This window comes from Coffea arabica, chromosome 10e (genome assembly GCF_036785885.1).
Source record: "Coffea arabica cultivar ET-39 chromosome 10e, Coffea Arabica ET-39 HiFi, whole genome shotgun sequence".
Taxonomy (NCBI): Eukaryota; Viridiplantae; Streptophyta; class Magnoliopsida; order Gentianales; family Rubiaceae; genus Coffea; species Coffea arabica.
Window position 1 is genome coordinate 45,736,348 of NC_092328.1, and position 27,288 is coordinate 45,763,635.

At 36.9% G+C, this 27,288-nt stretch overlaps 5 protein-coding genes and 1 pseudogene across 15 annotated transcripts; 2 read left to right on the forward strand and 4 right to left on the reverse strand.

Moving 5' to 3' along the window:
* Positions 1-579: 579 nt before the first annotated feature.
* LOC113711557 (uncharacterized) lies at positions 580-5,701 on the reverse strand. Of its 4 annotated transcripts, none has more exons than XM_072067695.1 (8): positions 5,427-5,701; positions 5,235-5,319; positions 4,127-4,159; positions 3,306-3,474; positions 2,740-2,792; positions 2,400-2,618; positions 1,680-1,726; positions 580-1,354 (listed from the first exon to the last, which is right to left on the reverse strand). In XM_072067695.1, exons 1-8 carry the CDS (start codon positions 5,690-5,692, stop codon positions 1,300-1,302), a joined length of 927 nt encoding a protein of 308 aa, XP_071923796.1. In that variant the 5' UTR covers positions 5,693-5,701; the 3' UTR covers positions 580-1,299. The 4 variants fall into 4 exon arrangements, with proteins under 4 accessions (XP_071923796.1, XP_027090516.1, XP_071923797.1 ...); XM_027234715.2 differs by having other exon boundaries at positions 4,127-4,168; XM_072067696.1 differs by lacking the exon at positions 4,127-4,159.
* Positions 5,702-7,585: 1,884 nt separating this feature from the next.
* LOC113711657 (alcohol dehydrogenase 1) lies at positions 7,586-10,490 on the forward strand. 2 transcript variants are annotated; one of them, XM_027234823.2, is made up of 10 exons: positions 7,586-7,851; positions 8,015-8,151; positions 8,645-8,691; positions 8,801-9,126; positions 9,210-9,292; positions 9,384-9,459; positions 9,535-9,596; positions 9,721-9,816; positions 9,909-10,070; positions 10,206-10,490. In XM_027234823.2, the coding sequence occupies exons 1-10, from the start codon at positions 7,815-7,817 to the stop codon at positions 10,320-10,322; spliced, it is 1,143 nt and encodes a 380-aa protein (XP_027090624.1). In that variant the 5' UTR covers positions 7,586-7,814; the 3' UTR covers positions 10,323-10,490. The 2 variants fall into 2 exon arrangements, with proteins under 2 accessions (XP_027090624.1, XP_071923794.1); XM_072067693.1 differs by having other exon boundaries at positions 7,614-7,851; positions 7,974-8,151.
* Positions 10,491-10,979: 489 nt separating this feature from the next.
* LOC113711558 (probable polyamine transporter At1g31830) lies at positions 10,980-12,482 on the forward strand (annotated as a pseudogene).
* Positions 12,483-12,500: 18 nt separating this feature from the next.
* On the reverse strand, positions 12,501-20,729 carry LOC113712812 (maltose excess protein 1-like, chloroplastic). 5 transcript variants are annotated; one of them, XM_027236404.2, is made up of 10 exons: positions 20,447-20,729; positions 17,546-17,890; positions 17,202-17,375; positions 16,815-17,105; positions 16,638-16,727; positions 15,254-15,355; positions 15,022-15,140; positions 13,293-13,355; positions 13,155-13,216; positions 12,501-12,922 (listed from the first exon to the last, which is right to left on the reverse strand). In XM_027236404.2, exons 2-10 carry the CDS (start codon positions 17,789-17,791, stop codon positions 12,840-12,842), a joined length of 1,230 nt encoding a protein of 409 aa, XP_027092205.1. In that variant the 5' UTR covers positions 17,792-17,890; positions 20,447-20,729; the 3' UTR covers positions 12,501-12,839. The 5 variants fall into 5 exon arrangements, with proteins under 5 accessions (XP_027092205.1, XP_027092208.1, XP_027092206.1 ...); XM_027236407.2 differs by lacking the exon at positions 20,447-20,729 and adding an exon at positions 19,140-19,485 and having other exon boundaries at positions 17,546-17,867; XM_027236405.2 differs by lacking the exon at positions 20,447-20,729 and adding an exon at positions 19,038-19,485 and having other exon boundaries at positions 17,546-17,867.
* A 548-nt stretch (positions 20,730-21,277) lies between these two features.
* LOC113711985 (protein TRACHEARY ELEMENT DIFFERENTIATION-RELATED 7A-like) lies at positions 21,278-22,181 on the reverse strand. The gene has a single exon (XM_027235254.2). The coding sequence runs from the start codon at positions 22,179-22,181 to the stop codon at positions 21,498-21,500; it is 684 nt and encodes a 227-aa protein (XP_027091055.1). The 3' UTR covers positions 21,278-21,497.
* On the reverse strand, positions 21,508-26,904 carry LOC113711120 (protein trichome berefringence-like 7). Of its 3 annotated transcripts, none has more exons than XM_072067692.1 (4): positions 25,611-26,904; positions 24,272-24,430; positions 23,577-23,867; positions 21,508-22,384 (listed from the first exon to the last, which is right to left on the reverse strand). In XM_072067692.1, the coding sequence occupies exons 1-3, from the start codon at positions 26,477-26,479 to the stop codon at positions 23,579-23,581; spliced, it is 1,317 nt and encodes a 438-aa protein (XP_071923793.1). In that variant the 5' UTR covers positions 26,480-26,904; the 3' UTR covers positions 21,508-22,384; positions 23,577-23,578. The 3 variants fall into 3 exon arrangements, with proteins under 3 accessions (XP_071923793.1, XP_027090086.2, XP_027090085.2); XM_027234285.2 differs by lacking the exon at positions 21,508-22,384 and adding an exon at positions 23,145-23,439 and having other exon boundaries at positions 25,611-26,903; XM_027234284.2 differs by lacking the exon at positions 21,508-22,384 and adding an exon at positions 23,145-23,439 and having other exon boundaries at positions 23,569-23,867; positions 25,611-26,903.
* Positions 26,905-27,288: the final 384 nt, after the last annotated feature.

Below are 27,288 nucleotides of genomic sequence, written 5' to 3' on the forward strand. Positions count from 1 at the left end.
AATGACCTCATTCCAAACCCAGGATATCCGATTCCGAATCCGAATCCGATTCCGATGTGCGAACCAAACGCCACCTTAACTAGAGAAAATATTAGACAAGTTAAGAAGATCATGATGCAGGGCTAATAAACACTTGGAATACCTCCAAATTACGGGCCATTTTTTTTGATTGGGTTGCATTTCTTTTCCATTTATTGACTACATTCCTCGTGATATTTTTCATGTATGTAGAGACCAACAGAAAGAACTGCTAACTGAATTTGATTGGTGGATATTGTAATATAACGACGGCTGTAAAAACCGAGAGAGAAAGAGCTGCCTATGACAAGTTTTAGAAGAAAATTAGCTTATTATATTACTCCTCCAACTCTGGAGGTTCGCATGCTTGATGTACAGAAGCAGTTAGGCACAATTGACTTCACTTTGCCTCTGGAGTTTTTAAGTAGCAACCCTATAACTGTTGAAAATTGTTTTGTTTAGGCAATAAAATATCCTCTATCAATACATATATTGGTTGCCAATCTTTTCCTTATTATCTCGTCTTAGTAAAACCCTGCTGTAACTTGGGATTTCATCCGCTAAGCAAACCATTTTTTGATTGTCCTTACAGTCAGCTCTAAATATTCGCCAATATGGACACAAATCAAAGCAACAAGCATGATCCTGCATCTCTAAATTAATTGCCATTCCTGTCAGACTTCAGATCAACACAAACATCTGGGAATTCACTACCAGTTTTCTTACCATACTTGAGCATACCAGGAGGTTGATACCCCCGATAAATAGACTACTCATTACAACTGGGAAGAAAGGGCTCAAGTAATAAGGAGCTAATCTACCTCCTTTTCTTTAAGGAACAAACCTCAATCTTTTTGCGTGAGAAGCAAAAAGAAGTCAAAACAACTGAGATATTGCAGGCAGAAGGCATCAAATCCCTTTGTTGAAATGAAAGAATGGCTATTCAGACACCTTAACCATGTTGAGCCCAACGCAAAATTTTGATTTCAAAAGACAGCCCAATCTCTAGTCATGCCAAGTGCAAGTGAAAAAACGCTCAGATTTCTATATCTTCATCATTTGTTCTCATTTGGTCACAATGTCTTGGAGATGTCTACTGAGCTTGAAATCAGAGCATGTCAATCTTGCTATCAATTGAGTACTGAGAAATCTACATTTTCGATCTTCCCAAGGCTTTCCAAGTATCGAAGGTTGACTTGCTGTCATGAAGGAACCTGGTAGTATTGCTGTGGACATTTAGAAGCATGCCCTCCCTTTTGCATTAACTCCAGCACCACAACTTCAAGAAAGAGTCACGTGCATTTCAGCTCCTGTGCTAGCAAATATTTCATCCACCCTGTATACAAATGAATGAAATTACTGCACTAAAGCAATGCCATAATGTTAAATTGTTCTATGAGTTCTTATATCTCAATTATGGGAACTTTTGGCATTATCTCAGTTTTGATGGCTTAACATTCTAATCAAGCAATGGCCCCCACCTTACCTTCCCCATTAAGGTGAGTTTTGAAGACATTCATTGGGCATAATAATTTCTGCAATTTTTTGAATGGACTCCCACAAGCCTTTTATTAATCTGTGACTCTTGATCCTCAAGAGTAGGATATATTCTAGCTGCTATTAACTTTAAGAAAATAGACTCACGACCTCAGATTGTCTACCTGCTTCTCTCTACGTTGACCTCAGCAATCAAAGTAGTTAAATAAATCTGCAAGAAAGGTGATCAATTTACATGTGTGAGAGAGAGATAAGTGATAATGAATTCGACGGACAAGTAAATCATAATGTTCAATTTTTTCTTTTTCATAACTGATAAGTAGTGCAATAAGTAAACTTCATTCCTTCATCTATCTTATTTGATTAGTCAGCTTAACAAAGATTCTGCCTCAATGTACATTCCTTCATGATTATCCTGATCAGAAAAGTCACATTTGCAAAGAGCCTGATTTCCTAATTTTTAGTAACTCAAGTTTGAAGGTCTTTAATTCCATCTTTAAAAGCATCACAATTTCAGGATTTCCACTCGCTAATCAGTTAAGTTTTAATAATATGCATCCATTTCTGCTATAATCTCAACACCATGGATTTGGGGAGCCAGATGACAAGAAATCAAACATTGTAACATCATATCTCTAGGCAGCTTCAAAGAAAAATGTCAAATGACCATATATTTGGCAGAACACATCATTATAAACAGTGGTTGAGATGTCAAATTACTGTCTTGCTAAGGTAATTGTAACCAATCTGCTTTGAAACAAGTGATCGCAGTGTAATGCAAACAAATTAAGTGCATATTGCACATAGGCAAACCACTGCAAATAAATTGTTTTGAGATGTGTATAGACACTTTGACATTAGAAAAGTAAATACTATTCATATACCTGTAAAACATTCCGGTCTTGTTGATGCCTAGGTTGAAAAGATTCAACTTCGCCTTTCCCAAGGCTTGGAAGAACTGGCTTGCTAGCTCCATGTGAATACAAGGAACATGTATGCAGATCATCAAATTCTCCTGGATAAAGTTCATCTGACCAACACAAGCTACTGAGATCTGGAATTCTTTCATCACCCAAGGAAAGCAGCTCCATGACAAGCAACCTCTGTGTATATATATATATATATAATTCAAGAAGAATAAGCATAAGATCAGTAACACAAATTAGAAGCATGAATTACAAACCAAGAAAAGCTTGTTGAAAGCCAGCCACCTCCATACTTCACCTTCAAGTTTAGCTCTGATACAAATATCTGAACAAGGTCCTGTGCTACTTTTTCTGAAGAAGAAAAATAAAAGCTAATTATCATAAAGACATCAATTAATAGAGTGAGACCATGATAAGTTGGTAAAAATTTTGCAAGAATGACAAATAGGCAAGCTCTGAACAGCATCACACCTTCACATCTTTGCAAAAGCAGGTAAAAAAGATACAAGACTAAAAATCAGAAACATATGTTATACAACTCAGAAATCTACATTTTAACTGTTTCGACAACATTAGAAAGAAACTTGTTGAAAAAAAGAAAAGCAAAAAAATTTGACATCCACAAAAGAAAATTTACATGTCCCATGCCTTTAGCCCAGGTACACTTGCAATCATGTTAGCAGTTGTTGTTCATCGTACATATAAATAACCAGATAAGTTTTAATAATTTTTCTCAAATGCTGTATTTCATAGATTTTTTTGCACCACAATGAAGAGAAGAATAGATCTATTGCTCTGATGGACAATCAAGAATCAATATACTAGAAAGAAGCAATTCTTCATTGGCATATGCAGTAGACATACCAAAAAGAGAGATTGGCCAAAACGTGAAGACTGGGGCTCCACCACCATCACCAGTATCATTCTCATTTTCAGAAGAGAGAGAAAACTGAGCCAAGGGGCTATTGGTTGTTCCTTTCAGATAGCACCTCATAGATCTAGATGTGTTCACCATCTGAGTTACAACGCCTACCTGTTATGATAGAGCTTGCCAATTTACTTCCACATAAACCACTAAAGCACCCAAAAAAGGACATAATAAAGTTGGTACAGAGAGAGAAGTAAAAGAGAGTTGTTGCCCTTGTTCTCAAGCATCCACACATTAAAGAGATCAGTATTACTGCAAAACTGTGCATTCATTTATTTAATGCTTTTCAAACATCTGGCAGTGATTAATAAACATTACAATGTACAAAAATGAAGATAGGTTAGTAATTGCACAAAGACGAGAATAAGATGAAGAAGACAAGTCAAAAACATTTTAAAATAGAAAATCTTCTATCCCTGAGACCTAATAAACTGAAAATTTCAAGACTGATAAAGTAGATTAATCTTCATAAGTGGGGTGTTGATCTTGAAACATGGAGAAGTCACAGTAAGTCACTTGAAATTCTGGAAAGCTGTATGCAATCTATCTTGTTCCCAAGAAAGCAAATCATGCAAATCCTCCCACATAATTATAATTGCTGAAGTTGTGCAAGGCCCATAGTACTAAAGGAGTTCATTTGCAGACATAGGGCAGTGCATTTTGCTAATTGACTAAGCAGAAACTATAAAAGCAGATGAAGTCAATAAAAGAAAAAAAAACATTTTGCATAAAACCAATCAGTAGTAAGTATGCGTACCATATCTTTGTATGATGCCAAGAGTTTATTATGCTGAATCTCCTACAAAGAAAGGGCAGGGCAGCAGGCAGGGAAAAAGAAACTGATAAGCATTTACTAAGCATTGTAGTATTACAAAGATTTATATTCGCATTAATATGGAAGATAGTATATTTTTACTAAGCCCATTTCACATTAGATTAGCTTCCAATATTGGAGACTGAAGGACAAGTTCTCATGGATACCAAAAGCTATTCACATTTATGTACCTTTCAACATGAAAACCGGAAAAGAAAAGTATAAGAACAAATAAACATGTAAATTTTGTGAATAAACCAAATATCAATTAAAAAAAATAGAAAAGCAGGTTCTCTTCTCTATTTCCTCCAATAATTCTTTGCAAGGTATGATACTGATGTACCATAACAAACCCAACAGCCAAACAAAACAGTTTTAAGGAATTGTATGTTTTTCTGGCATTGACCCTGCCAAATCCTATCAAAGCCTGGCATGAAAAGAACCTAATGAACAATCAATGAATATGTGGAAATGCAAATATACTCAAGCTCACAAAACGCTTGATCCAATAGTGCTTGATATTTACACATTTATCAACAACATCACACATAGCTACAGTTGAGGTCACCACATACAAGTTTAGAGAGAGTGATAAATTAACAAAGCAATCCTGGTAAGTGCAAAAATTTCTTACCATCAACTCTGTTCCTTCAAGCCCATATACAAAGCATAAAATGTCAAATTTTGAATGCACCCTTCTGTGCATTTTGGTTCCACATGAGAATTGAAATTAGACTGAATTACTCAAGTCACATTACTAACAGTACATCAAATTCAATGCAAATCCAATTCCCATAAACAAACCAAACATAGCCTTAATTGATAACTGTACACCAGATCACACATAATTTCCTATAACAGCACTCTACAGATACTACTATAACCATTGTCTAGACCATTTCATCTAAACAAGCACAAATTTGCGAAAACCAAACCTAATTTCTCCTAAGTTAGTTCTTCACAAAAGCAACCAAAGGCTCTATCTCAATCACTATTTTCAATAAAAGCTGTTTAAAAGAAAAGAAACCAAGTTTTTAGCAAACACACTAACTTGTTGCTTAAACAACTTCGAAGAGGCTTTTTTCCGAATACTTAGCATGCCACTCAAAATTCCCAAATCCATCGCATCCATATACCTGTAAAACCAAAAAAACAATCCCCATTTTAGATAAAACACTAGGTTTAATAAAAGATTTTCTGTATATTGTTAAGAATATTAATAAATGCTGGCTTTTTACTGTACTTCTGGGAGAGATAGGAGTTGACAAGAGTAGTGGCTTGAGAGCGAGTAGCGGACGAGCAAGACTGCCAATCTTGCCATAAAGAAGCCAACTTCGACCATTGGTTTCTAAGGTTTCGCTGCGCTGCTGGCCTCCATAGCCTAATATTTACTACTGCAGAAAAAGGAGACGAAGAAGAAGATTTTGGGGTTTGAAATTGAATGTTGAGTTCTTCTTTCGTGGTTTGTTCATTTGAAGCAGAAGAAAGAGGAGGGGTCTGGGACTCCATTGGCGCACAAATAGTACTGGGTTTGTTTGGATAGTGTATTATTTGAAATATTATTTGGAATAATTACTGTAGCTAGGGGTGGGTAAAATTATCCGCTAACCTGAAAACCCGTCATATCCGATCCGATCCGATTTGAAAATTAGAATATCCGATTTTTATTATTTGATCGGGTCAAAATAGGGTCGGGTATCCGCTAAGATGCGGGGCGGGTTAGGATCACATAATTAAAAACCCGCGGATACCCGATCCGCCCCGCATATATATATTTTTATTTTTATTTTTATACACACACTATAAAATAATAAGTTAGAACTAAATAAGTAATTTTATTGAACAAATTGCATTACAAATATGAGAGACTATAGTTTATTTACAATATTCATTTGTAAAGGCCATGATCTTATATTTTATAGAAAAAAGTTTAATTAATGTGGAACATATATATTAAAAATTGTGTTACTTATTTCAAACTTTTATTGATTTTGAATTCTTTTAATTTTTTTCCTTTATCTTATATTCTCTTTATATGCTTGTTTCTTGGTGGGAAACCTTTTTTTAGAAAAAAAAAATTATTAAATCTTAGATGAATGTGTAAAATATAAAATTAAATTGGTATAAATCATTTTTTTTAAAAAATTTAAATGATAAACTGGGTGGGGCGGGTACCCGCTGATCCGACCCTATCTCAGCGGGTATCCGTTATAGGGTACCCGCTGATATGCGGGGCGGGTAAGGGTCAGAAAATGGCTGACCCGCAAGGTGCGGGTTGGGTCAGCCAAATGGTGAATGGGGCGGGTACCCGACCCGCGCCCACCCCTAACTGTAGCACTTTTTGTGATATAATGTATTTGAGATAAAAAGGTGATTGGAAATATAAAAGGTAGGTTGGGAAATGTGTTTGTGATGCGAGCAAAATATTATTTGGAATAATTTTGGTATCCAAATAGGAAATGCAGCCTTTAAGAACCAACCAAACCAGTTCTCAGCGAAATTGAAATGTAGGAATTTGCATGTGTGTGGTTTATTACAGGTCACAAACAGAATAGTTCTTTGAATTTCTTCATTGATCCAAAGGGAAAAAAATAATAAAATTGGGAAGAAGAAAAATCAGATATGCAACTGAATGACTTTGTAGGCGACATATTTTGAAGAACAAAATATCCTAAGAGAGAGGGGGAAAAGAAAAAGAAGAAGATAGAGTGATGTGCATCTTAATAGTGTCGTGAACATTTTGTAGAACAAATCATATTAAATATTTCGTGAGGGAGACAAAATCAAACTAGAAGAGAGGATGTTTGAGTTAGAAATTTTTTCTTCACTGATTGAATGCCTTGTTCATATTGTACAATATCCAAGTTTCTTATTGAGTTTTAACACCCAAAAAATATAATGAAAAGATTTAACAGCTCTTGGATCTAATGTTCCTTAGCAGTCTTAAATAATAGATGGGAAGTTTATCAAAGCTCTTAACAATACCCTTATCGTCCTTTTCTTTTTCTTGAGGTTAAAGCCATCTCTAGTATTAACATCCTTTTTTTTTTTTGGTTAATTCTTGTTGCACAAATCAGTCTATGAATGAATTAGGAAACAGTAAACCAAAATCACGAACATTTGCAAGAAAACCTTCTTGCTGATCAAGCGACTTCAGTACCAAGCAAATAATCTTTTCCTATTATGACTAATTTCTTGTTTCTCAAACTTTAACTCCTAACCTTTTTACACCTATACCCTCTCAAATTGTTGTGGCTAAAATTTTTTTACCATATTAACCTTGAGATTGAGATTTTTTTTTTTTTTTAAATGGAGGGCATTTGCTGGAAGGACACATGGCAAATTACCATGCAAAATAGAAGGCTGCTATTAGTACTGAAAAATTAGTTAAAGAACTAAGCCACGAAAAGACAATCTAGTACATTGGACTTAGGTGCGTGTCTTTCCACCGTGCAAGAGGGTAATCAAAGAATAGTGGCGTTTCTGGTACTTTAGTTCCACATTTGGCGGTGGATTATCCGACAAATCCTACATATGCATCTCTGTATAATGCATGCATAATTGCACTAGAATTAATCTCACCTTATAATCAGAGATTCCGGTCATTATCACAATCATTTTAGGCACAACAATGTCTAACACTGCAGGTCAAGTTATTCGATGCAAAGGTACCATATTTGTATCTTGTGTTTTTTTCCTTAACTAGCATTGATTAATGTGGATGTGGGTTCTTGTCATTTTTCCTTGATTTTGATGTATTATGGTGTTAGAGATTCTTCTTTTTACACAGCGTTTATGGATGTTTGGTAATTGTGATGAATATTACTGTAGCTGCTGTGGCATGGGAGGCGGGAAAGCCGTTGGTGGTGGAAGAAGTTGAGGTGGCACCTCCCCAGAAAATGGAAGTTCGTTTGAGGATTCTAGTTACTTCCCTTTGCCATACTGATGTTTACTTCTGGGAAGCTAAGGTCACTGTTTATTCATTTTATTAATGCTTTGATTTTGTGGGGTTTCATATTAACTTTTGAAAATAAAAGGTAAATTGCAAGAGTAGATTCTGAGAACTTGTGCACTTATATTTTGTTTGTCTGTTTGATCTGATTATACAAGCAGATTTCTGTAGTTCACTTGTGGACATATATATGGTGATTATTTTTTGAGATAATTAGACATGTATATCAAGGAGATTGAGATGGCTAAACTGAATGATGTTTCTGTATTGATGGCAAAGTAATCCAATTTTCTCGGCACAAGCATGTTTTTCCCCCCTTCCATGTTTCCAATATGGTTTTGGTGATATTGCCTTATATCAACTACAGATTTTAAGTAAACCATCCAACGGTCTATTATTTGAATATCGAGTATCCAGTGGATGAGCTATCAGGTTGTCTAATTCATAACTTTTCATCTTTCTTTGATTTGTTATCCTGGAATTGACATAAGTGAGTTGCATATATACAGGGTCAAACACCACTCTTCCCTCGGATATTTGGTCATGAAGCAGGAGGGTAGGCATCTAGATTTCTCTTTTGAAAGCCTAACATTAGTAGATTAATTTGATTTTCAGAAATCAGATCATAAATTTGCTTCCCTTTTTTTCTTTGGGGCTCAACACAGAATTGTGGAGAGTGTAGGTGAAGGGGTGACGGATTTGCAGCCAGGAGACCATGTTCTTCCTATATTCACAGGAGAATGCAAGGATTGCCGCCATTGTAAGTCAGAGGAAAGCAATATGTGCGACCTTCTCAGGATAAATACCGATAGAGGTGCCATGTTACATGATGGCCGGACAAGGTTCTCCAAAAATGGGCAGCCAATATACCACTTCCTTGGGACTTCAACCTTCAGCGAGTATACTGTTGTCCATGTTGGTTGTGTTGCCAAGATCAACCCGCAAGCACCACTAGATAAAGTTTGCGTTCTTAGCTGTGGGATATCTACAGGTTTGATGAGTTTAAGACTCTTAGCAACATTATAGAATTTCTCAAACAATGGTGTAAAAATGTTGTGTGGTTCTTCTCTGCAGGACTTGGTGCAACTCTAAATGTTGCAAAACCAACAAATGGATCAACAGTCGCCATTTTCGGACTCGGGGCTGTAGGCCTTGCTGTAAGTAGATAATGTTAGCCTTCCCCTTTGCTTTTGTTGATGACGGACATTTAACAAATGAGCTTTCCTTTTGCCTTGATGACTGCTACAGGCTGCTGAAGGAGCTCGCATTTCCGGGGCTTCAAGGATCATTGGTGTTGACCTGAATGCCAATAGATTCAATGACGGTAATATTGAAGAAATTGATTTGCATTGATTGGATCTGCTTGGTAAATTATTGACGCTAAGTATATCTGAAACAGCAAGGAAGTTCGGTGTCACCGAGTTTGTAAACCCAAAAGATTATGACAAGCCAGTTCAACAGGCAAGTTGACATTTCGACAAAAAATCTCGTATCATAAGAGCGACAAGGCTTGTAAATAGCCTACTATTGCATTGCATGTATTTGCTTTTCACTTCTATGGTTTTAAGATCTCTGCATTTATCAGGTGATCGCTGAAATGACTGATGGAGGAGTGGACAGAAGTGTTGAGTGCACTGGAAATGCCAGTGCCATGATCTCTGCATTTGAATGTGTTCATGATGTAATGGCCTTCCTAGTAATCGTTTCTTTGATTTTTTTTCCTACAGTATCAATCAGTTAGAACTGAAATTTGATACTTCAATTTATTGACAGGGCTGGGGTGTAGCTGTGCTTGTTGGTGTGCCAAACAAGGATGATGCATTCAAAACACATCCTGTGAATCTGCTGAATGAGAGGACTCTCAAGGGCACCTTCTTCGGCAACTATAAGCCCCGTAGTGACATTCCAGGTGTTGTAGAAAAATACATGAAAAAGGTAAAATTTTTTTGTCAGATTCTCAAAAGTGTTGCTCTGATTTTCCTTTACTTGTATGTCTTTCCAAAGTTATTTGGACTTGTCCTATGCAATATTAGATTCTTTAGTATTTGACTTGTTATCTTCTGTTTATAGGAGCTAGAGCTTGAGAAGTTCATCACCCACGAAGTCCCTTTCTCAGAGATTAACAAGGCATTTGACTACATGCTACGAGGAGAAAGTCTCCGCTGCATCATCCGCATGGAAGCCTAGAGCTCTTGCCTCTTAAAGATTTGGGAGGACTGAAAGTTTTATGGTGGCAATAAATAGAAGTCTCGGGAGGTAGTGATGTTAGAAAGAATGTTTTGAGTGCATACCATTGCTAGACTCTTTTCAATTACTTTAGCAATACAAGTAATGATATTGATTTCTTCTTCGTTACATGATCAATTTTTATTTCATTGTTCAACTGCAAAGATCAAAATAGCTTTATAAGGTCGAAAGTGAAAGGATATCCCACAAAATAAAGGATTTTAGCACCATTCCAAATGTGTCTTGGAGAAGAAATTAAAGCTTGTATGGACTTTTAGTCGAAGTCTCTTTCTTCTTCTCTGGTTGCTTGTCTACACTTCCGCTCGCGCCTTGTAATTCCACTTAAACTACATATAACGTGTAGATTAAATCTACAAGAAGTTACTGTTCTAATGAGCAAAAGTTTTGGGATGGAGGGAGTGATTAAATTATTCATACTTTTCAAGACCCGTTTCAGAAGGCAAGAACTGAGAACTCAGAAGTTAGAACAGATCCCATTTGTCAAATGATCTCCAATTATTTTGTGGAGTATTATATCTTTTTCTTAGAGAAGTTTAGCGGTCATTGCCACATGGCTTGCCAAAGCTCAGGAAGACAAACTCGTGGCATTCCATAGAAATGACACCAAAAATCAAGAAACTGACCAAAAGTTTCAAGCCAAAAGTCAATTTTCATCAAATTATATAGAAACAAACTTCTTAACTTCACAAAGTTAATTAAAACATCTACTGCTAACTAACTGAAAGGCATCAAATGGATAAAAATGATGCTGAATATTCAAGTTAGGAGAAGGGTTTTCCTCAAATCTTGAAATCTTTACCAACGTATCAATTGTACCTCTTGTTTTTCTCGTCTTCAATGAGGTCTCTGGGGCTCTTTTGGAGTTGAGGACAGTGTACGAGCAGCTGGTCCTCTATTAGCCCTTCTTGGCTTTCTGCTTTGCCCCCTGATATCGAGTGTCCCAGAAGCATTAGTAACAGTAGAGTTGGGCACCATGTTTCCAGAAAATGGAGGCTCTGTGATCTGGGTTTCACCAGCATTGGGAGCTTACTGAAGGTTTCAAGTAGGGTGGATGAAATGGCTCAGTGGAATCATAGACAATGCGCTGTTATATTCCTAGACTATTTGAAGTCCGGAATCCCAGCTCTAGCACATGGTAAGCATAGGATGAGAGCTGCGCTGGTTTTGACGGTTGCACTAACTTATGTAAACTATAGGGGCTTGACAATTGTGGGATGGATTGCTGTAGTGTTGGGGGTGTTTTCTCCTCTTCCTTCCTTGGTTATGGCAGGTGTAGGCATTCCAAAACTGCAGCCTTCAAGATGGTTTGCTGTGGACTTGCACAATGTGGACTGAGGACTGGACTTGAAGGTTCTTTTCTGGAACTTGAATTATGGGACAATCCTAGTACAACACTCCCCAAGGCTCTTTTCTATGCACTTATTCTGGTTGTTCTAAGCTACTTAATACCTCTTCTCACTGGAACTGGAGCTGCCCCAGTTCCACTTGATCGTAGGCAGTGGACAGATGGCTATTTCTCAGATGTAGCTAATGATTATTGGATTCAGGGGCCTTCAGCTGTGTCAAATATGGGGATGTTTGTTGCTGAGATGAGCAGTGACTCATTCCAACTACTGGGGATGGCAGAAATTGGATACTTCCAGCCTTTTTCAGCAAGAGATCACGCTGTTACTGGGATTATCATCTCTGCATCATGCGTGATTCTGCTCTCATGGTTGAGCTTCCAAGAGATTGTAGCTGCAGAGAATTTTCTCTACTGTTTTGGGATGATTCTGGAATTTATAGCTTCTGTGAAGTCGAGGATGGATCATCCTGCTCCACCTAGGTCCTATAAGATGCCTATCGGAACAACTTGTGCACTTTTAATATGCATTCCTCCCAACTATGTTAATATGTGTTGTCTTAGTCCTAGCATCTTCCAAAGTAATGGTTCTTAGCTCCTTAGCTATGCTAGTTGGCTTAATCATGCAGCCTTTTCTACGATACAGCAAGGAAAAGCAATGGTTTAGGTTCTCCGTCAGACCTAACCAACCGGTGCGACCTTTTAATTCTAGTCGGATTCCTGAACCATAGTCCGGAATCACCCTTGATAATGAGATAATGCAACACTTAACTGCATTCTTTTAAATCTAAAATTGTATTGAAAAATATTAACACTGTCATTTTATTAACTATTGTTACATGCCAAGCATACTGCATCTGCTTTGTCAAAGATAACATTTGAGGTACATTCATACAGGAATTGTACTGTACTCGTTGAGAACCTAGAGGCAAGACAGTGCCAATCGTCAAGAATAAGGTAAAGAAGTGACTCCTACAAAGGGGTTTCTAAACCGAAATTCTCTTATTGAAGCCAGTAGCCTGGTTCACAATTCCTACCGGTCTCTGATGAAGTCTTGGATAACTCGTGCATTTCAGACAAACAACATTTAAATCAGACGTAGTGGACCAGTAAATTCAATGACCAAAAACCAACTCCTTCAAGGATGTCAAGGGGGAAGTGTATCCATAAACTTGTGTGTCCTTCCAGAGTGTCATCCCTGTTCCGCAGAAAAAGGACCAAAGAAGGCCAGTCAAGTTAAACTTAAGGATATTCTGTCCCTGTTTTGTTGAAGGACCATCAAGCCCTATTCAAGCTAAATGTCTAAGGATGATGGTAAAAAAGAATCTAAAAAGTTATTACCAAGACATAGTCTTATTATTCAAGCACTACTTCAGCTATGCTACAGATTTTGTAATAAAAGAAGTTCAGAAACAGAGAAATTGACCAACCTATCCAAGCCACAAGGCCGATTGTTGCCGCCCCGAAGAACTCGCGGCTGATACACTGAAAACTGGAAGAAAAGAAAGAATTTCAGCAACAACAAAATCGTCAACCCAAGAAATCTTCTGCAAAGGTAAGAAGCATACTAGTAGAGGCATAGAAGGTTCCCCCAACCATAGAAGACGCTTGCCCAACTTGAACCAGTGAACCTGAAGAAGTGTTTTGAATATAAGATTTAATCATTTGGAAGGATTTAGCAAACAATAACAATATAAAAAGACATACTAAAATAGTATTGTAATCAATCACTCAAAAGTCTAAAAACATCAGAAGCTTAAATACAAACTAATATCATACAAAAGAGGATTGCTTTCAAACAGATACAATTATAAAAGACGTTTAGCACCATCAAGAACACATTCCGCATGCTGTCATGGTCTACAGACTAGAATGACACTATTGGAATTCAACAAACAAAATACCGCACATTGATGAAAAAATCTTTCCCTTGAAATGGCACAGGATATGCTCAAAGTAAAAGTGACTCTGGAGGGGCTTTTTCTTTTGCTTCAAAGCAGCATCCAACCCAATGATAGAATATCTTTAGCAAACCACATCCTCTTTTCTCCTAATGAGACACACAACTTACCTAAGGACAAGATCAAGAAGCTCATTCGGGGTGAAGGCTACTCAGTTGTACTCTATTAGGCTATTGCGAATCGAGTAATCAAATGTCTCTCATATAAAATCAAAACTGTCAAGCAAAACCCAAGATGGCAAGATCATGCACATTATACAAGAGTGCTCCTTTCTCTTTTCTAGTTGTGACACTAGAGTACCATGCGATAGATTTCACAGACCTGTGACCTAGTTCTGCCCTGACACAATTTTAAAAAAGAATTTATGACTAAAACTACAGAAACAGATGCATGTTCCTGAGCTGAAGTTATAATTTATACTTCCTGAACACATCTTGTTTTGGAGTGCTTTAGTTCCAAGTTGTTGCAAAGGTGAAATGTATGTGATATAATTATTGATAAACAAATATATTCAAGTTGATAACAGAACATACCATTGACCTTATAGAAGTTTTACAGATACTTTTACAAACATAAAACAACTCTATGGAGCACATATATAAGCCACTCTAGGTGATTCTTATTTAGTCATCCAAATAACATTAATGAGGATGGGATCTTGTTTTAAAAAGAATTACAGTTCGTGAGAAGCAAAACAAGCCTTAACTTGGTATTTGACATGAAAAACATGATAAAGTTGATGAGATAATAAGTTTGCATTGTATTCTAGAGGAAATAAGATGTTCTTAGTCTTGGGCTAGTTGTCTTCTACAAAGAGTACGAGAGTACATTTTCAACAAATAATCATTAACTAGAAAGTTTCACAAACCTAATTAGTTTGCTGGACTTTGAAGATATAACCTAGAATAGCTTACATTGTTACTCATTATAGACACAAAAAACCATAGGATTAATGGCTACATGGTAGGCACTCATAAGCATTTTGTTTCATTTACTATAGTAATTATGGTCATAGGGATACCACCAAAAATAATTCAATCAAGCACTTCAAACCATCCGGAGTGCAAAAGCGTCCCCAATAGAAGGACACTTTAAGAGATTTTCATGTAACTGTGGGATTTGTGCCAAATGAATGTTCAGTCTTCCTCCCACCATCTCTTGCTCTCTCTCTCTGACTCACTCCTTAGTTCTCTAGCATTTTTACAAACTACCTATACTGAAAAGCCAATCCAATCAAGAAAAAAAATTTGAACTTTTAAGTAAGCACGTGCAGTCTCTAGAAAGCAAACAAAACAGAACTGAGGGCTTTAGAGAGCTTGAGTTAAAAGAATCATACCACATTAGATCTCGAATAAAGAGCGCACGGGGGATCATAAGTCCATTGCCAACCATAGCAAGCAACATTGAGACAGATGATAACCCTCTGATATTTTCAGGATTCCGGAGATTTGTCCACTGAAAAAAAAACCATCATGCCTATTAAAAAAGCAACCTCAATAACCTCTCAGAATATGTCTTTTGAAGCAGAATAATCGTTTGCTCTGTGGATAGAATTAAAAGATAACTACCGCTTGTGCAACAGGCATCCACATAAAAAGAAGTGTAGCTGTCCACCCAGATATCGACCCAACAAATTTGATGCCTCTATCTGAGAGTTTGCGCATCCTAGCCTGTAAATGTAGCTGCTGTCATGATTACATGCGCTCTGGAGTATTTTCCATCTCAGCTAATTAAGCAAAAAAACTGACTGGATAAATGAAGATTTTCCATGATCTTCTAAATGTAACTAGCAGACTTAGAACAAATGAACATATGCGATCAACTAGAGGAGGAGTAATAATATGGATATCTAGCCGTTTCACATTAAAAGAGTTTAACAAGACCAACAAATTTCCCACGTGCAAGAGGATTAACTTGTTTGGCACTTGCAGACTCCAGCAATTAAAAAGTAGCTTCAACTTCTCACAAACATTACCCCTTTGATGATTTTCAATGACATAGGAAAATCAAGCTCAATCTCTTGTAAAAGCAACAAACATTTGACCTGAAAGGTCAAGTTGCATGTGACACTTAGCATGTCATTTACTGTATTTAAACTAACATAAGCTTCATATTTTGGGCCATTTATAATAGGATGCTAAGTTAGTTTTCCACAAGGGCATTACATCCTGACGGTACAATGGAACACTAACTGGAAAGGTATGAATATATACACCACACAAAATTAAAACCACACTTGTAATGACCGATGAGTGGTTTTTACATAAAAAAGGATAGTGCCTCACAGAGCTGATGAACAAACAGAAGAATTGAAAACTGAGGCCAATGTTCTACTATATACCATTTCTCATTAATATTTTTCATATCTTTTTTCTTTTTGGGGAGGGGTGAGGGGAAGTTGCTTGCAAAAAAGTCATTTCAGCAAATCTCCTGTAGAATCTTTTTCTTGGTATTCAAGCCGAAGTTTCTGTGAACTATAAATAACACCAACAAATTCTGTATGCCGCCTCGTTTCAACCAGTATTTCTAACATCAATACCTTTAAAAGAGCTAGGAGACTCTTGTTGATAAACAAAACCATGGTAGTCAAAGTAACAACTTCCAGAGAAATTAAGTCAGGAAAATCCGAACATGGTAACATAGAAATATCCAAAAATTACACCCCATTCTTCATGTCTTCATGGACTACCAACCTCAAATTTGAGATACTATAAAAAAGATTTGAAGAAGCCTATTGCTTCCAGGCTTGAAAAGAAAAATCTCTTCGCATCAGAAGAATATTTACACCATCATCCTATGTAAAATTAAATTGTAGTTTCATTTTATGACTCCTATGGCATCAATTCTCAATGTTACCTTCATGGTTTTCACATTTATCATTTCAAACCTCCAGGGATGCATCAATTATTAGGACAACAAAGGAAATAAGTAAAGCAGTAGTTTAAACCTTACCATGAGAACAGTCATCACAGCAATGACAAAAGCTAAGAGACCCGGCAGAATAGTATTTGGTACATATGGAAGAAATGTTGACCACATGACCTGTAAAATTCATGGTAAGGGCCAAACCTAACATAATTTGCCTTTGTCAAGAATTTTATCTGTGTGTGCTTGAGACAGAAATATCACCTGTGGAAGTGCAGATAGTCCTGCAATCGTAATAAAATCTTCCCATAAACGCCAGATCCCAGGATTAAGCAAGTAAAAGTAATTCATAAAATTCAAAATCAAGCCAGAAAAAACCACCGTTGAAGTGACAATGTAGTGAGGAAGAGGCATAGCTCCTGCCATAGCAAGCTGCGTAATAACAATATATATGGATACAACTCCTAAAGTTTGCACTACTACAACTTCAGTCTCCCTTTTCTTTATGAAGTATGATAGCAAAGATAAATTCCCAAGTAACCCAGTGAACATCCCCTGCAATTTCATACAAAATGTATAAAATAACTCTCCAACTACTTCAGTTACAACTAGGATTTGAACTTAAGTACTTTTCGAGAAATGTAGTAATACCAGCCATGGGACGGCAAATAATGCTGTCTTATTCCCCGCTAAGAGGTTACGGGCATTGAGGATAATCTGAGGCAGTTGCAACAACAAAAATGGTATATTTGAAGCTCCAGCAAACTTTGCACTTAATGAATTCCATTCTTTAAAGTTCTTGCCTCCCCTCAGATTCTCAGATCCCTTTATTTGACAGCATTTACAAGTATTAGAATAAAAATAGAAACAAAGACACTATCTTCATTTGCTTTCTCTGTAACAAGATTTTGATGTATGTTTGTCTCCTTTGACTGAAAAACAATTTCCATGAAACTAAAGTACTGTCTGTTGCAATTTATCATAAACGATAGAACCTGTTGAATGGGGTCAGGAGCATTTGACTCAAGTGCTGCTACTGGCCTAAGCTTGTCACAGCAGATTAATGGGCCATTCAAGAGTCGTTTTGTAAAATTAAGTTTGCCATGTAATGATTGTTGCAGATATTTGCGCTGAAACTGAAGAGGCTGTAACCGATAGGTGCAGTACTCAGAGATGCAATAGTTGATACATCCATAATTACGTGATGGCACCTTACTCACAGGCACTACTGAGCCAGCCATTTACGAACTCAAAAGCACAAAAATCACAAATTTATGCCCATGCGTTGTGTGTCTCAGGGCTATGAAAAGATTTTTCCTGCAGAGGGGGCAACTCCAGCACTGAGTAACAAAGAAGGGCATCAGTTTACAGAGAAAGAGAAAATCACAAAGATCCAACTATCATGGGAAGCAAAAAGAGAACCATACACATCCAGCAGTTACAATGTCATAAAGGTTGTCAAAATGATGTTCCTTTCAAGAGATAATGCCTGAATGTAACTAACAGGAAAGTCAAACCAAAATGACAAACCATGAGAACAAGATTGAAAAACCAACAAAAAGATACATGATCCTTAACCAAAGCAGGAAGTATATGGCAAGTTTGTAGACCAGAAAATATCGATGTTAGAGGGAACCTATCCCATTTATTCATATGAAGATTTTTAACAATTCCACATAATTATCAGAAGTTTTAGACAAATTTGCTGTTACATACTCATAATAAAACAATAAAAAAGACTGATGAGCACAAATAAATGACTAACAAACAAACCTAACTAGAAAATGACAAACTTGGAATCATCAGCTCCATGTCATATTATATTGCATTATCATCAACGATTTTAAGTAATCATTCAAGCATCAAGTTCATAGGAGCTCAAAGCGACACAGTATGTATAATTGCGGTAGCGCAAATGTAGTCAATCAACTTCAAGGGTCAAATCAAGGGTTACAAATTCCTGACCCCGAATTTAATTTACTTCCATAGATTTTTTTTTTATCTAATTAAGTAGTCCATCTGCAAAAATGCACTAAAATCATCCCAAACACGATAACCATTAGAAAATACATTAAATCCCTTATTTCCTATCCGATAACTTTCTTAACAAATAAGCACCCAAAAAAGGGTGTCAAAGACCAAAATCAGCAATAACTACAAGGAATCATAAATTTGAAAACTTTTATATCAATATTATTGCCTCGGCAATTGGAGTCCTGCAACAATATTTGCTCTACAAATTCCTAACCATTTCAGCAAAATACCAGCAGAATTAGCTATAGTTTTAATGGCCATGCCACAAATTTGCATAATCCCACAAGGGCTCAGCCTTCTAAAAATTCTATCTCTAAACCATCAATACAGATCAAAACTATCATCAAGAAACACCCCCACCCCAGTAAAATTTTGAAGAAGGGAACTTAAAATCACAGTTTTTTTGACATTCCTTCAAGCAGAACCAGTACAACACTAAATTAGTTCACATACCTGCAGGAATAAGTTCGATAAAACTGAAGACAGTGTTTCTTGGTGTGTTTGTGTGTGGAAAAAAGGGTGGTGAGAGTTGAGAGGAGGAAATTTGACACTAACCAATAAGCTCAAAGCAGCAGGAGCGGCGAGAGAGAGAGAGGGTGAGAAATGGGAAGAAATGGAATGCACAGAATCACATTCATAAATAAATAGTAATGAGTTAAAGGAGCTCAGATATCAAAACGTGATCCGCAGGAGGTGGATGGCGGTGTGAACTTGGGAGCTTAATTAGGAGGGAAACAAACAAAAACTGAAACTTGGGATTCGAGTATCAATAATACCATCCTAACATCCTTTACTTTTTCCCTCATTTTCTTAAGCGAACTCAAGAATATAGAACATCCTTTATTGGAATATAGAGTTAATTGTCTCCTCATCTTTGAAAACAGTCCCTATAATTTCCTCAAATCTACATAATCTTCACAAATTTACATATTGTACAAGTTTGGATTTAATACCACATAAAAATTTTCTTGGTTTTGCATGTAAAATAGGACACACAAGTTTTAAGGGTAATTATTCACTATCTAAAAGATAAACAAGGTAATGTTAAATTAAATGGATGCAATACTAAGCAATTTCTACTTTATTTGTAGTCCGATCATATTTTAATTATTGATTTTTACTATTATAATGTACGTCTAAAATGGTACTCAATTTTTTTATTCCATATCACATAACAAACTTCCTTTTTTTTCAAGCATATCATGTAACAAAAACAAACTTCAATTGTTTCTAAATGTGTGATATGTAGTGTTTTTTTTTTTTTTTTTTTTTTAGAAGTTCAAAGATCTTGATTCATCATGGTCTAGTGGTCATTCTTGTTGAGTTTTTCTTCGCCATTATTTTTTTCTTCAGTTGTGGAGACAATTTTCACTCAAACAATGTGTAAATAGTGTAAATTAGCAGGTTGCTTGAAAATGTAACATACAAGGCAAACTCTAAAAGGAAAGAATTTTCAAAGCAAATTTTGCATAGGGGCCGACAGCCATCGTGCTAGGAAATTTTTAATGCAAGGATAATTTTTGAGAATTTTAATCAGTGAACTAAGTACAATAGGACAATAACATATGTACATTTTTTGGGTCTAGCTATTAATTTAGTGCACTTAATATGATGTAGTAATAAGCAACCATTGCACATGTATGTTGTACATTGGCATTTAGGGGTTGTACATTTCCTACTTTCAAGTGCCAATTCATATGCATTTGGGTGGAAAGAATGGTATATTACCATGATGGGGAGAAATTACAGAGCTAGAGTAATAAGCAATTTGTACACAAAAATTTGAACATTATTGCTCCAAGCATAAACAAAAAGGTTTAGTAACATAGGTAATATGGATGAACAAGATAATTAAGAGATACCTGTGAGAGAGCTGGATGCTGTTTGATTAGTTTGGAGCTTTCTTTTTTAAAGAAAATGTGAAGATATATGAACTGAAGAAGTTGGGAGTCCTTAGCTTTTGAATATGATGGAATGAAGTTGAATACAATGGGGGGTGGCAGAAAATTCTTGAAGCTGAGGAGATGAACTATTTCCTGAACTCATTCATCAGTTTTTTGTGTGCTTGGGGGGGTGTTATCAATTGCAAGAGAAAGAGAAGGAAAGATTTCGATGCTCAGAAAAATGAGGATGCAATTGCTCCATACAAACTGCAAAGCACCAAAATACAAATGGGTGTGAACTATACCAGTCATGCCACTGGATTAGACTGCATCCTGCATTGACAGATGAAGGCCAATCTGGCAGTCTAGTGAATTGGAATTTTCTACTGGTGTAAAGTCATTTGGCCTTACTTGGTCTTTGTCTTCTAGGTATTTTATTTCTTTAGTTGGGTGGGGAATTTGCCAAATAAAAAAAAAAAAAGTGTAGCTACCAGAACCTACTATATTTTATTGTCCCAATATTTTTTTAAATAGAAAATAGAAGTGTAGCTTTATGGTCTAATTTCACACAGGTTAATGTCATGTTCATATTGCATGTAGCTTTCTATCACTGCCATTAAGAAGAACATATTTACAACACTGATGAAAAATAAATGTACAAATTTGCAACACTGATGAAAAAACATATTTGCAGGTTAATGTCATGTAGTTTTCTATCACTGCCATTAAGAAGAACATATTTGCAACACTGATGAAAAATAAATGTACAAAGTGATTACACGTTATGCAATGGCAGCAGCTGATCATGAATTAAAGCATTTAACAACAAATTCATTCATCAATCAAAAGGAGGAATAAATTATACAGCTTAATTTCCCACAAGTAGGAAAATCATTGATCACGTTACATATTTCTTTTACCTCGTGATGTTTATTTGACCAATTTTTATTCGAAATGCAAACAATGCCTTAAAGCAAAAAGGAAAGTCTTGGAAGTGATGTTCAAGTTATTGAACACTGAATGTTATGAATCAGCTGGGATTTTGCTTAGAATGGTGATGGACAGGACTAGAGGAAGATCTCCCTTCTTCAAGGCTGCTAGGAGCAATCTCTCCTGATTTTGCATGCATGTTTTGCTCATCAGATAAACTCTTACTCTTTTTGTAATCTACTTCGTTGACATGCACATCATCCTCAACGGAAAGGACTACTGTTTTTTGTCCATGAGGTCCTTGGACTATTGCTTCCTGGACCTTCAAGTGTTCATCCATGTTGACAATCTTTGTCTCTTCCACAGCCTTCTTTTTTCTCTTCTTCAAGAAGCACCAGAGGGCTAACAAGGAGCAAGCAAGGAACAGAAGACAGCCGAATGACACGAACACAATGATTATGACTGTTGAATGATGGTCTGGTGGCGATGGAGGCGGTGGTGGGAGGATATGAGGAGGTGGTGGAGTGATAGGGTGTGGTTTAGGTGGTGGAGTACGGTGGGGAGGTGGTGGTGGGGTGACATGAGGAGGCGGTGGGCTAGTCGGTTTGGGAGCAGGTGGTGGAATGACAGGAGGAGGAGGGGGCCTAATCGGACCGGCAGGGGTTGGTGGAATAACAGGAGGAGGAGGTGGGGGCCTAATCGGACCGGCAGGAGTTGGTGGACTAACAAAAGGTGTTGGTGGGGGAGGAAAATGAGGGAAGTTGTAGTTGTTGACGGAGGCCATTGCAATGCTTTTGGAAATCTTGGGATGATCTCAGTTGGATGATGAGATAATCCAGGGAAGGGTTCATATTTGTACTAAAGATTTCAGCCTGTTTCTTTACGACAATGCTTTCAAGCTTCCAAAAACGTGGCACTCATGTTAAGATTTGGAGTCTTCACATTTTGATTAGAGTGAAAAACACTTCTTCAACAGCTTCTTCTTGCCTGCTTATAGTTTCAGAATCAAATTGGAAGTGGTAATTATTATTCCATAATCAAGAACATGTACAAATTGAATTTGCCCTTAAAAGACTTCTAAATTGTACTAGTGCCCGCTTAATTACAAGTATATAATATCTGAATGCTTGACTCTGAAAGATTAATGAGGGTAAACTATGAAAAAAACACTCAAAATTTTTTTCTTTCTGCTGCCATCAGGCCAGAGCTGCACATTTCGTTGCTTCTATTCTTAAAAAACTGCAGCAAAATATTCCTGAGCCAATTGCCTGTTATTAATCTAATATGCATAAGATTTCTGAATTCAGAAGAAAAATCATGTTTTACCGACCAGTTCAAAGCTAAAAAACGTTTTAATTACTGCCTAGATTAATTAAAGCAGAGAACTGAAGAAGATCCTACTTGTTAACTCCATGACATACCTCCGGAAAATAAGATGCTAATGTGATTTAGAAGATCAGAAAGGAGAAGCATATGCAAATGAAGGAAATGCAGAAATCTTAGGTAGCAGGGAGTCAGGAATCCTTTTACTTTGATAATCAGGCAATGGTAATCCATAAAATGGTAACTAAAGCCATAGCAGGATGAGATATGGGGTTTCTTTCTGAATGTCTACGTATATCTTAAGTCAAAGCTCTGTTAAGATCTGATACTTTAAAGAGCAAAGATTGCAGCATTTTTGAATCCCCATCCACATACTTGCATGAAGGAGATGAAAAGAGAACAAATAAAGCAAGCTATATTCCTGTTATAAAGAGATCAAAATGACCAGCTTGTCATTAAGGGAATCTTTGTACATATGAAGCCATTTCCTGAGTTCAATTTACATCCTCGGTCTTCCATTATCAGTGAATTTCTTTACATTGGCACAGTTGGAAAAGAAAAGTCTAACTGTCTTCTTGATGATGAATAATACAACAAAGTAGGAAGTGCCACTCAATGTACAAAGAAGCTCTATTTGCAGAGTCCTCATTCCTCAGTGACTCAAAAAGGGGAACAATAAAGTTGTATATGTGCAGTGAAGTATATGTCGATTGTCGGACCTGTTGAAGGAAGCATATACCTTGATCAAATGGGCATCATACCCTTGAAGCAGCAATAAAGTGAAAAAATGACAGGTATGTACAAGCAAGCTCAATTATATGGACATGCAACTAGGATAATAAACTTGCCACTTTACATTCATTGAGGGCCTTGATCTGAGAGCAGAAATGAGAAGAGCAGTTCGTTCCAAACATCAGGTACTCCAGGTAAGCACCAGTGGCTACAATCAGGTACTGATGGGTTGTCACTCCAAGTCCCCACATGTGCATCACTTCTGAATGCCCCCATGGGAGTTACATGCAACACTGTGACAGGTATTGATGTATTCTTAGCAGCGTCAATTATGGCATCAGAAAACGGGTGCTTGTCCCTGCCGTTAACTTTTGACATGGGCTGCTCTGTTACTTTGCAATGCTGTCGCGATGCACTACAGATACAGATACAAGCATCAATATAAGTCAACTAGAAATTTCGAAAATTGTTGTAGATATAAGAAATAACTGTTTATTATGCGAACTAGGGCCCAACTAAAGTTTGCTCATGGTTAGAGTGTTTACTGGAAACGTTACCAAAAAGGAAACCTTTGACATTCCACCAACACAAAAACAGCAATAACAAGCCATCCAACAAATACTAAATGCTTCAGGAAAATAAAGAAAACAATATATTTAACATGGATGCAGCTGTTAATGCTAAAGAAAATTTAGCTGCTGCAAATTTATTCTACCAATGGACAGGAAGACTTAAATGGACATAGCAAAATCAGAAGCAAAATAATCCAAATGAAATCACTGCTGATTAGCTTCACCAAACATGATGCACAAAACACACCTCCAGTGGGTGGATTCGAATGTCCGGAAAAATACACGAGTTTTTCTGGTATTGATCCTACTCTCGACCCAAGATTTCCAAGTGGCCAATGCTGTTTTAAAAGCACCAGAAATTGGCATCCCAAGCTTCATCTTTCCACCAATTTGAAAGTACCAGCCCCTGTCTGAAGAATACACATCAGAAGCATTCTCAAGAAAGCGTAAAAAATTACAGTGTTAAAAAATGGCAAAATGGTAAGTGTAAAAGTTTTGACCTATGTATGGCCTAAGAGAACTTTCCTTACAGGCTCAAAAGCAGACACGTGTAAAAACTTTTGTTTGACCACAGCAGAGAAGAAAAGTAAGGAGAATACTAGCATATATCATACTATCTTAATTGCCAGAAAAAATGACTGCTTCAACGAGAAAAATGAGACTAACATTATTTGTTTAATTGAATTAATATATACGTATTGAAGAAGGTAAACTCTTCTGCAAATAGATCTGTATTAGAAATTGCACTAATCCCTGTTTTTCCCATATTTGGGAAGAGACAAATAAGTACAGAACACATCTTCATGAATGGCAAAATGTTTTTATACCAACTTAGAACATCATCTTCAAGATTCCCCGGAAATGCTCACCATAAGAAGCAACATCATCTCAGCTCATAGATGTGATCTGACATATTTTAAGAGAATATCAAATTTTAAGTGTCTACCTCGGAGTTTATACCTATGGTTATCGGGTAATATTCAATTTGCACATTGATGTGTACTTGTGAACAAACCTTCTTCTCATTTAATTCTTCTCCACTACCATTACATGTCTCTACCAGTGGGGTGAATAAAGCATCTCATTAGAGAGAATTGTTAGTATGTTGAATCAGTTATTTTCAGAGCAGGAAGTCTTCAGCTCTTGCAGGAAATGGGAAGATGGCAGCTTCTGTGCTAGATTTGAAGGTTCAATTTCTCTTTTCCCCTTAGACTTAATGAGATTACCATAGAAACTGCTGCAAAAACCAAGGATACCACCCCTCTCCCCCCCCCCCCTCCCCAGCCAAAAAAAAAGAGAATCCAAATAAGAAAAGCAACAGAAAAAGAAAGAATAGAACTCAATACCACTAAATTAGTCATCAATGATACAAGGAAGGTGTAAGACTTATCTAGGCACTAGAAATCCAACAAACCATAAATCTAACACATAAACCATATAGTACTCAGTCTAAGGGATAAAAAAAAATGGATGTCCAAGAATCTAGAGTGCACTTGAGTGTCAGATTAACCAGAAGGGTTTAGATGATATCAACTAAGATAACCAAAACAAGTATTGACAACACATACGTTGACTAGACGACTTACATGTCAAAGAGCTTTCCAGGTGTCCACCAATGCCCTGAATTGAAGATAAGGATATCAGAATCAACCCATTCTTTACTGATATCATCCAACCTATCAAGCTGAAGTGCTACTTTAACCCTCTTTGGAGCTCGCTTTGGCGCCTGGTGTGGCTGCACTAGGAAAATTGACCGGTAAAACTCCACTGTGAAATTGAAAGAACCGAACCGAACCGCTAAATGCCTAATCTGTTTACTAATCTTGCTTCCATTGATTTCATACACGCTCCTCTTATCATTGACCCCAGTCATAAGCATACACACCATAGATTCCCATTGAGTCCTACTCAATGAATCTCCAACAAAGACAACCCTTTTATCACGAAGAAATTCCAACGTCTCTTCCACATCAAACCTCGGGATATTACAATTCTTTGGTTGCCACCTCCACTTAAGGTACCCTTTATCTCGCCGACCATTAGCTAAACAATTAAATCCACGTTCAGCAAAAGGACAATTTGATGCATTATACGAAGGAAAACTATCATCAGCCACCCAACTTCCATCAAACACATTGCATTCTCTAACCAAATCAGGTAATGCACTATCAATATCAACATCTAACTCAGTTGATGTGCTATTCATATCAATCACAAACTCAGGTGATGTTCTGTTGTCAGGATTATTCATCTCTGGTTGAAAAGTTGGAAACATGAAAAAATAACCAGAACTTATAGCTGCAACAAAGAACAGCAATGATCCAACCACAATAATCCCATTAAATGACTGAAAAAACCAGCTCTTAAACATCCCCTTAGCTTTCAACTTTCCAAAACTCAGAACATCAAAAAAGGCAGGCCTCAATCGCCAACAAACACTAAAATGACCGACCATCTTGAATGCAGAGCAAGAAGTTAACTCTCAAAAAACTGAAATTCAACTTAACTTAGCACCATTGCTTAAACAAGATCAAAATACCCAAAAAGACAGGATTTTTAAAGTAATGAACCAAAAACTTAATTGAAAATGAGCAACAAGAAAAACCCAGAAATAAGATTCTTTTTAGCAGCAGCAAGAAATGGGCTTCTTGAAAGCAAAAATTAACAAAATCTTACAGTTTTCTCTAAAGGGTCTTGCAGCAAAGTGTAGATCACGGGGTGAATGCTGTGGCAGTTGAGTTGAGGTAGCATTGGAAAATATGAGCAAAGGTGGAGGGTGTTTTTTGTAATTCCAGAGGTGGGTGATGTCTGAGACAACCAGTACTAGAGATGCTTTTATTGGTACGGATGTGATCTATGAACTAAATATGGTGCTGATGTTTTGGGCTATTATTTTTTCGAATAAATATGAGAATTAGGGATAAATCACCTGCTGTAAAGTCCAAGGAATAAGATGCACCTCCGCAATTAATTGGAGCTTTGAACCTTCTTTGATCATTACCAAGATGGTTTCTCGTAAAGTTCCAAAACTGTGGTCTACATTTGTACTGAAGTTGATTACTTTTGGCGTTATGCTGGGTGTCTCTCTCTGTGGTCGGCCAAGATAAAGGTAAGTTGGGGAATGTTGCTGTTAGGTGTATTTAGGGATGGCCATGTGCGCGGGCACCCGTCCCGCGAGGGGTTAATGGGGAGGGTGTTGGGGCGGAGGCGGGGACGGGGGAATAATCCCCCCTCTCCCCCCACCCGGCTTAGAAACGAGGCGGG

Coding starts and splice junctions, on each gene's coding strand:
- LOC113711120 (XM_072067692.1), bottom strand. CDS start 26,479: ATGGTCGGTCATTTTAGTGTTTGTTGGCGATTGAGGCCTGCCTTTTTT. Junction 24,431..25,610: donor CCTGGAAAGCTCTTTGACAT/GTAAGTCGTCTA, acceptor TTCTTCAGACAG/GGGCTGGTACTTTCAAATTG. Junction 23,868..24,271: donor TTCGAATCCACCCACTGGAG/GTGTGTTTTGTG, acceptor CTGTATCTGTAG/TGCATCGCGACAGCATTGCA.
- LOC113711657 (XM_072067693.1), top strand. Junction 8,692..8,800: donor TTTGGTCATGAAGCAGGAGG/GTAGGCATCTAG, acceptor GGCTCAACACAG/AATTGTGGAGAGTGTAGGTG. Junction 9,293..9,383: donor TCGGGGCTGTAGGCCTTGCT/GTAAGTAGATAA, acceptor TGACTGCTACAG/GCTGCTGAAGGAGCTCGCAT.
- LOC113712812 (XM_027236404.2), bottom strand. CDS start 17,791: ATGGCTGGCTCAGTAGTGCCTGTGAGTAAGGTGCCATCACGTAATTAT. Junction 17,376..17,545: donor CTCCTGACCCCATTCAACAG/GTTCTATCGTTT, acceptor TGTCAAATAAAG/GGATCTGAGAATCTGAGGGG. Junction 12,923..13,154: donor CGGCCTTGTGGCTTGGATAG/GTTGGTCAATTT, acceptor TCTGCGGAACAG/GGATGACACTCTGGAAGGAC.
- LOC113711557 (XM_027234715.2), bottom strand. CDS start 5,692: ATGGAGTCCCAGACCCCTCCTCTTTCTTCTGCTTCAAATGAACAAACC. Junction 4,169..5,234: donor CGAAGTTGTTTAAGCAACAA/GTTAGTGTGTTT, acceptor CTTTCTTTGTAG/GAGATTCAGCATAATAAACT. Junction 3,475..4,126: donor TGGCATCATACAAAGATATG/GTACGCATACTT, acceptor CTATCATAACAG/GTAGGCGTTGTAACTCAGAT.
- LOC113711985 (XM_027235254.2), bottom strand. CDS start 22,181: ATGGCCTCCGTCAACAACTACAACTTCCCTCATTTTCCTCCCCCACCA.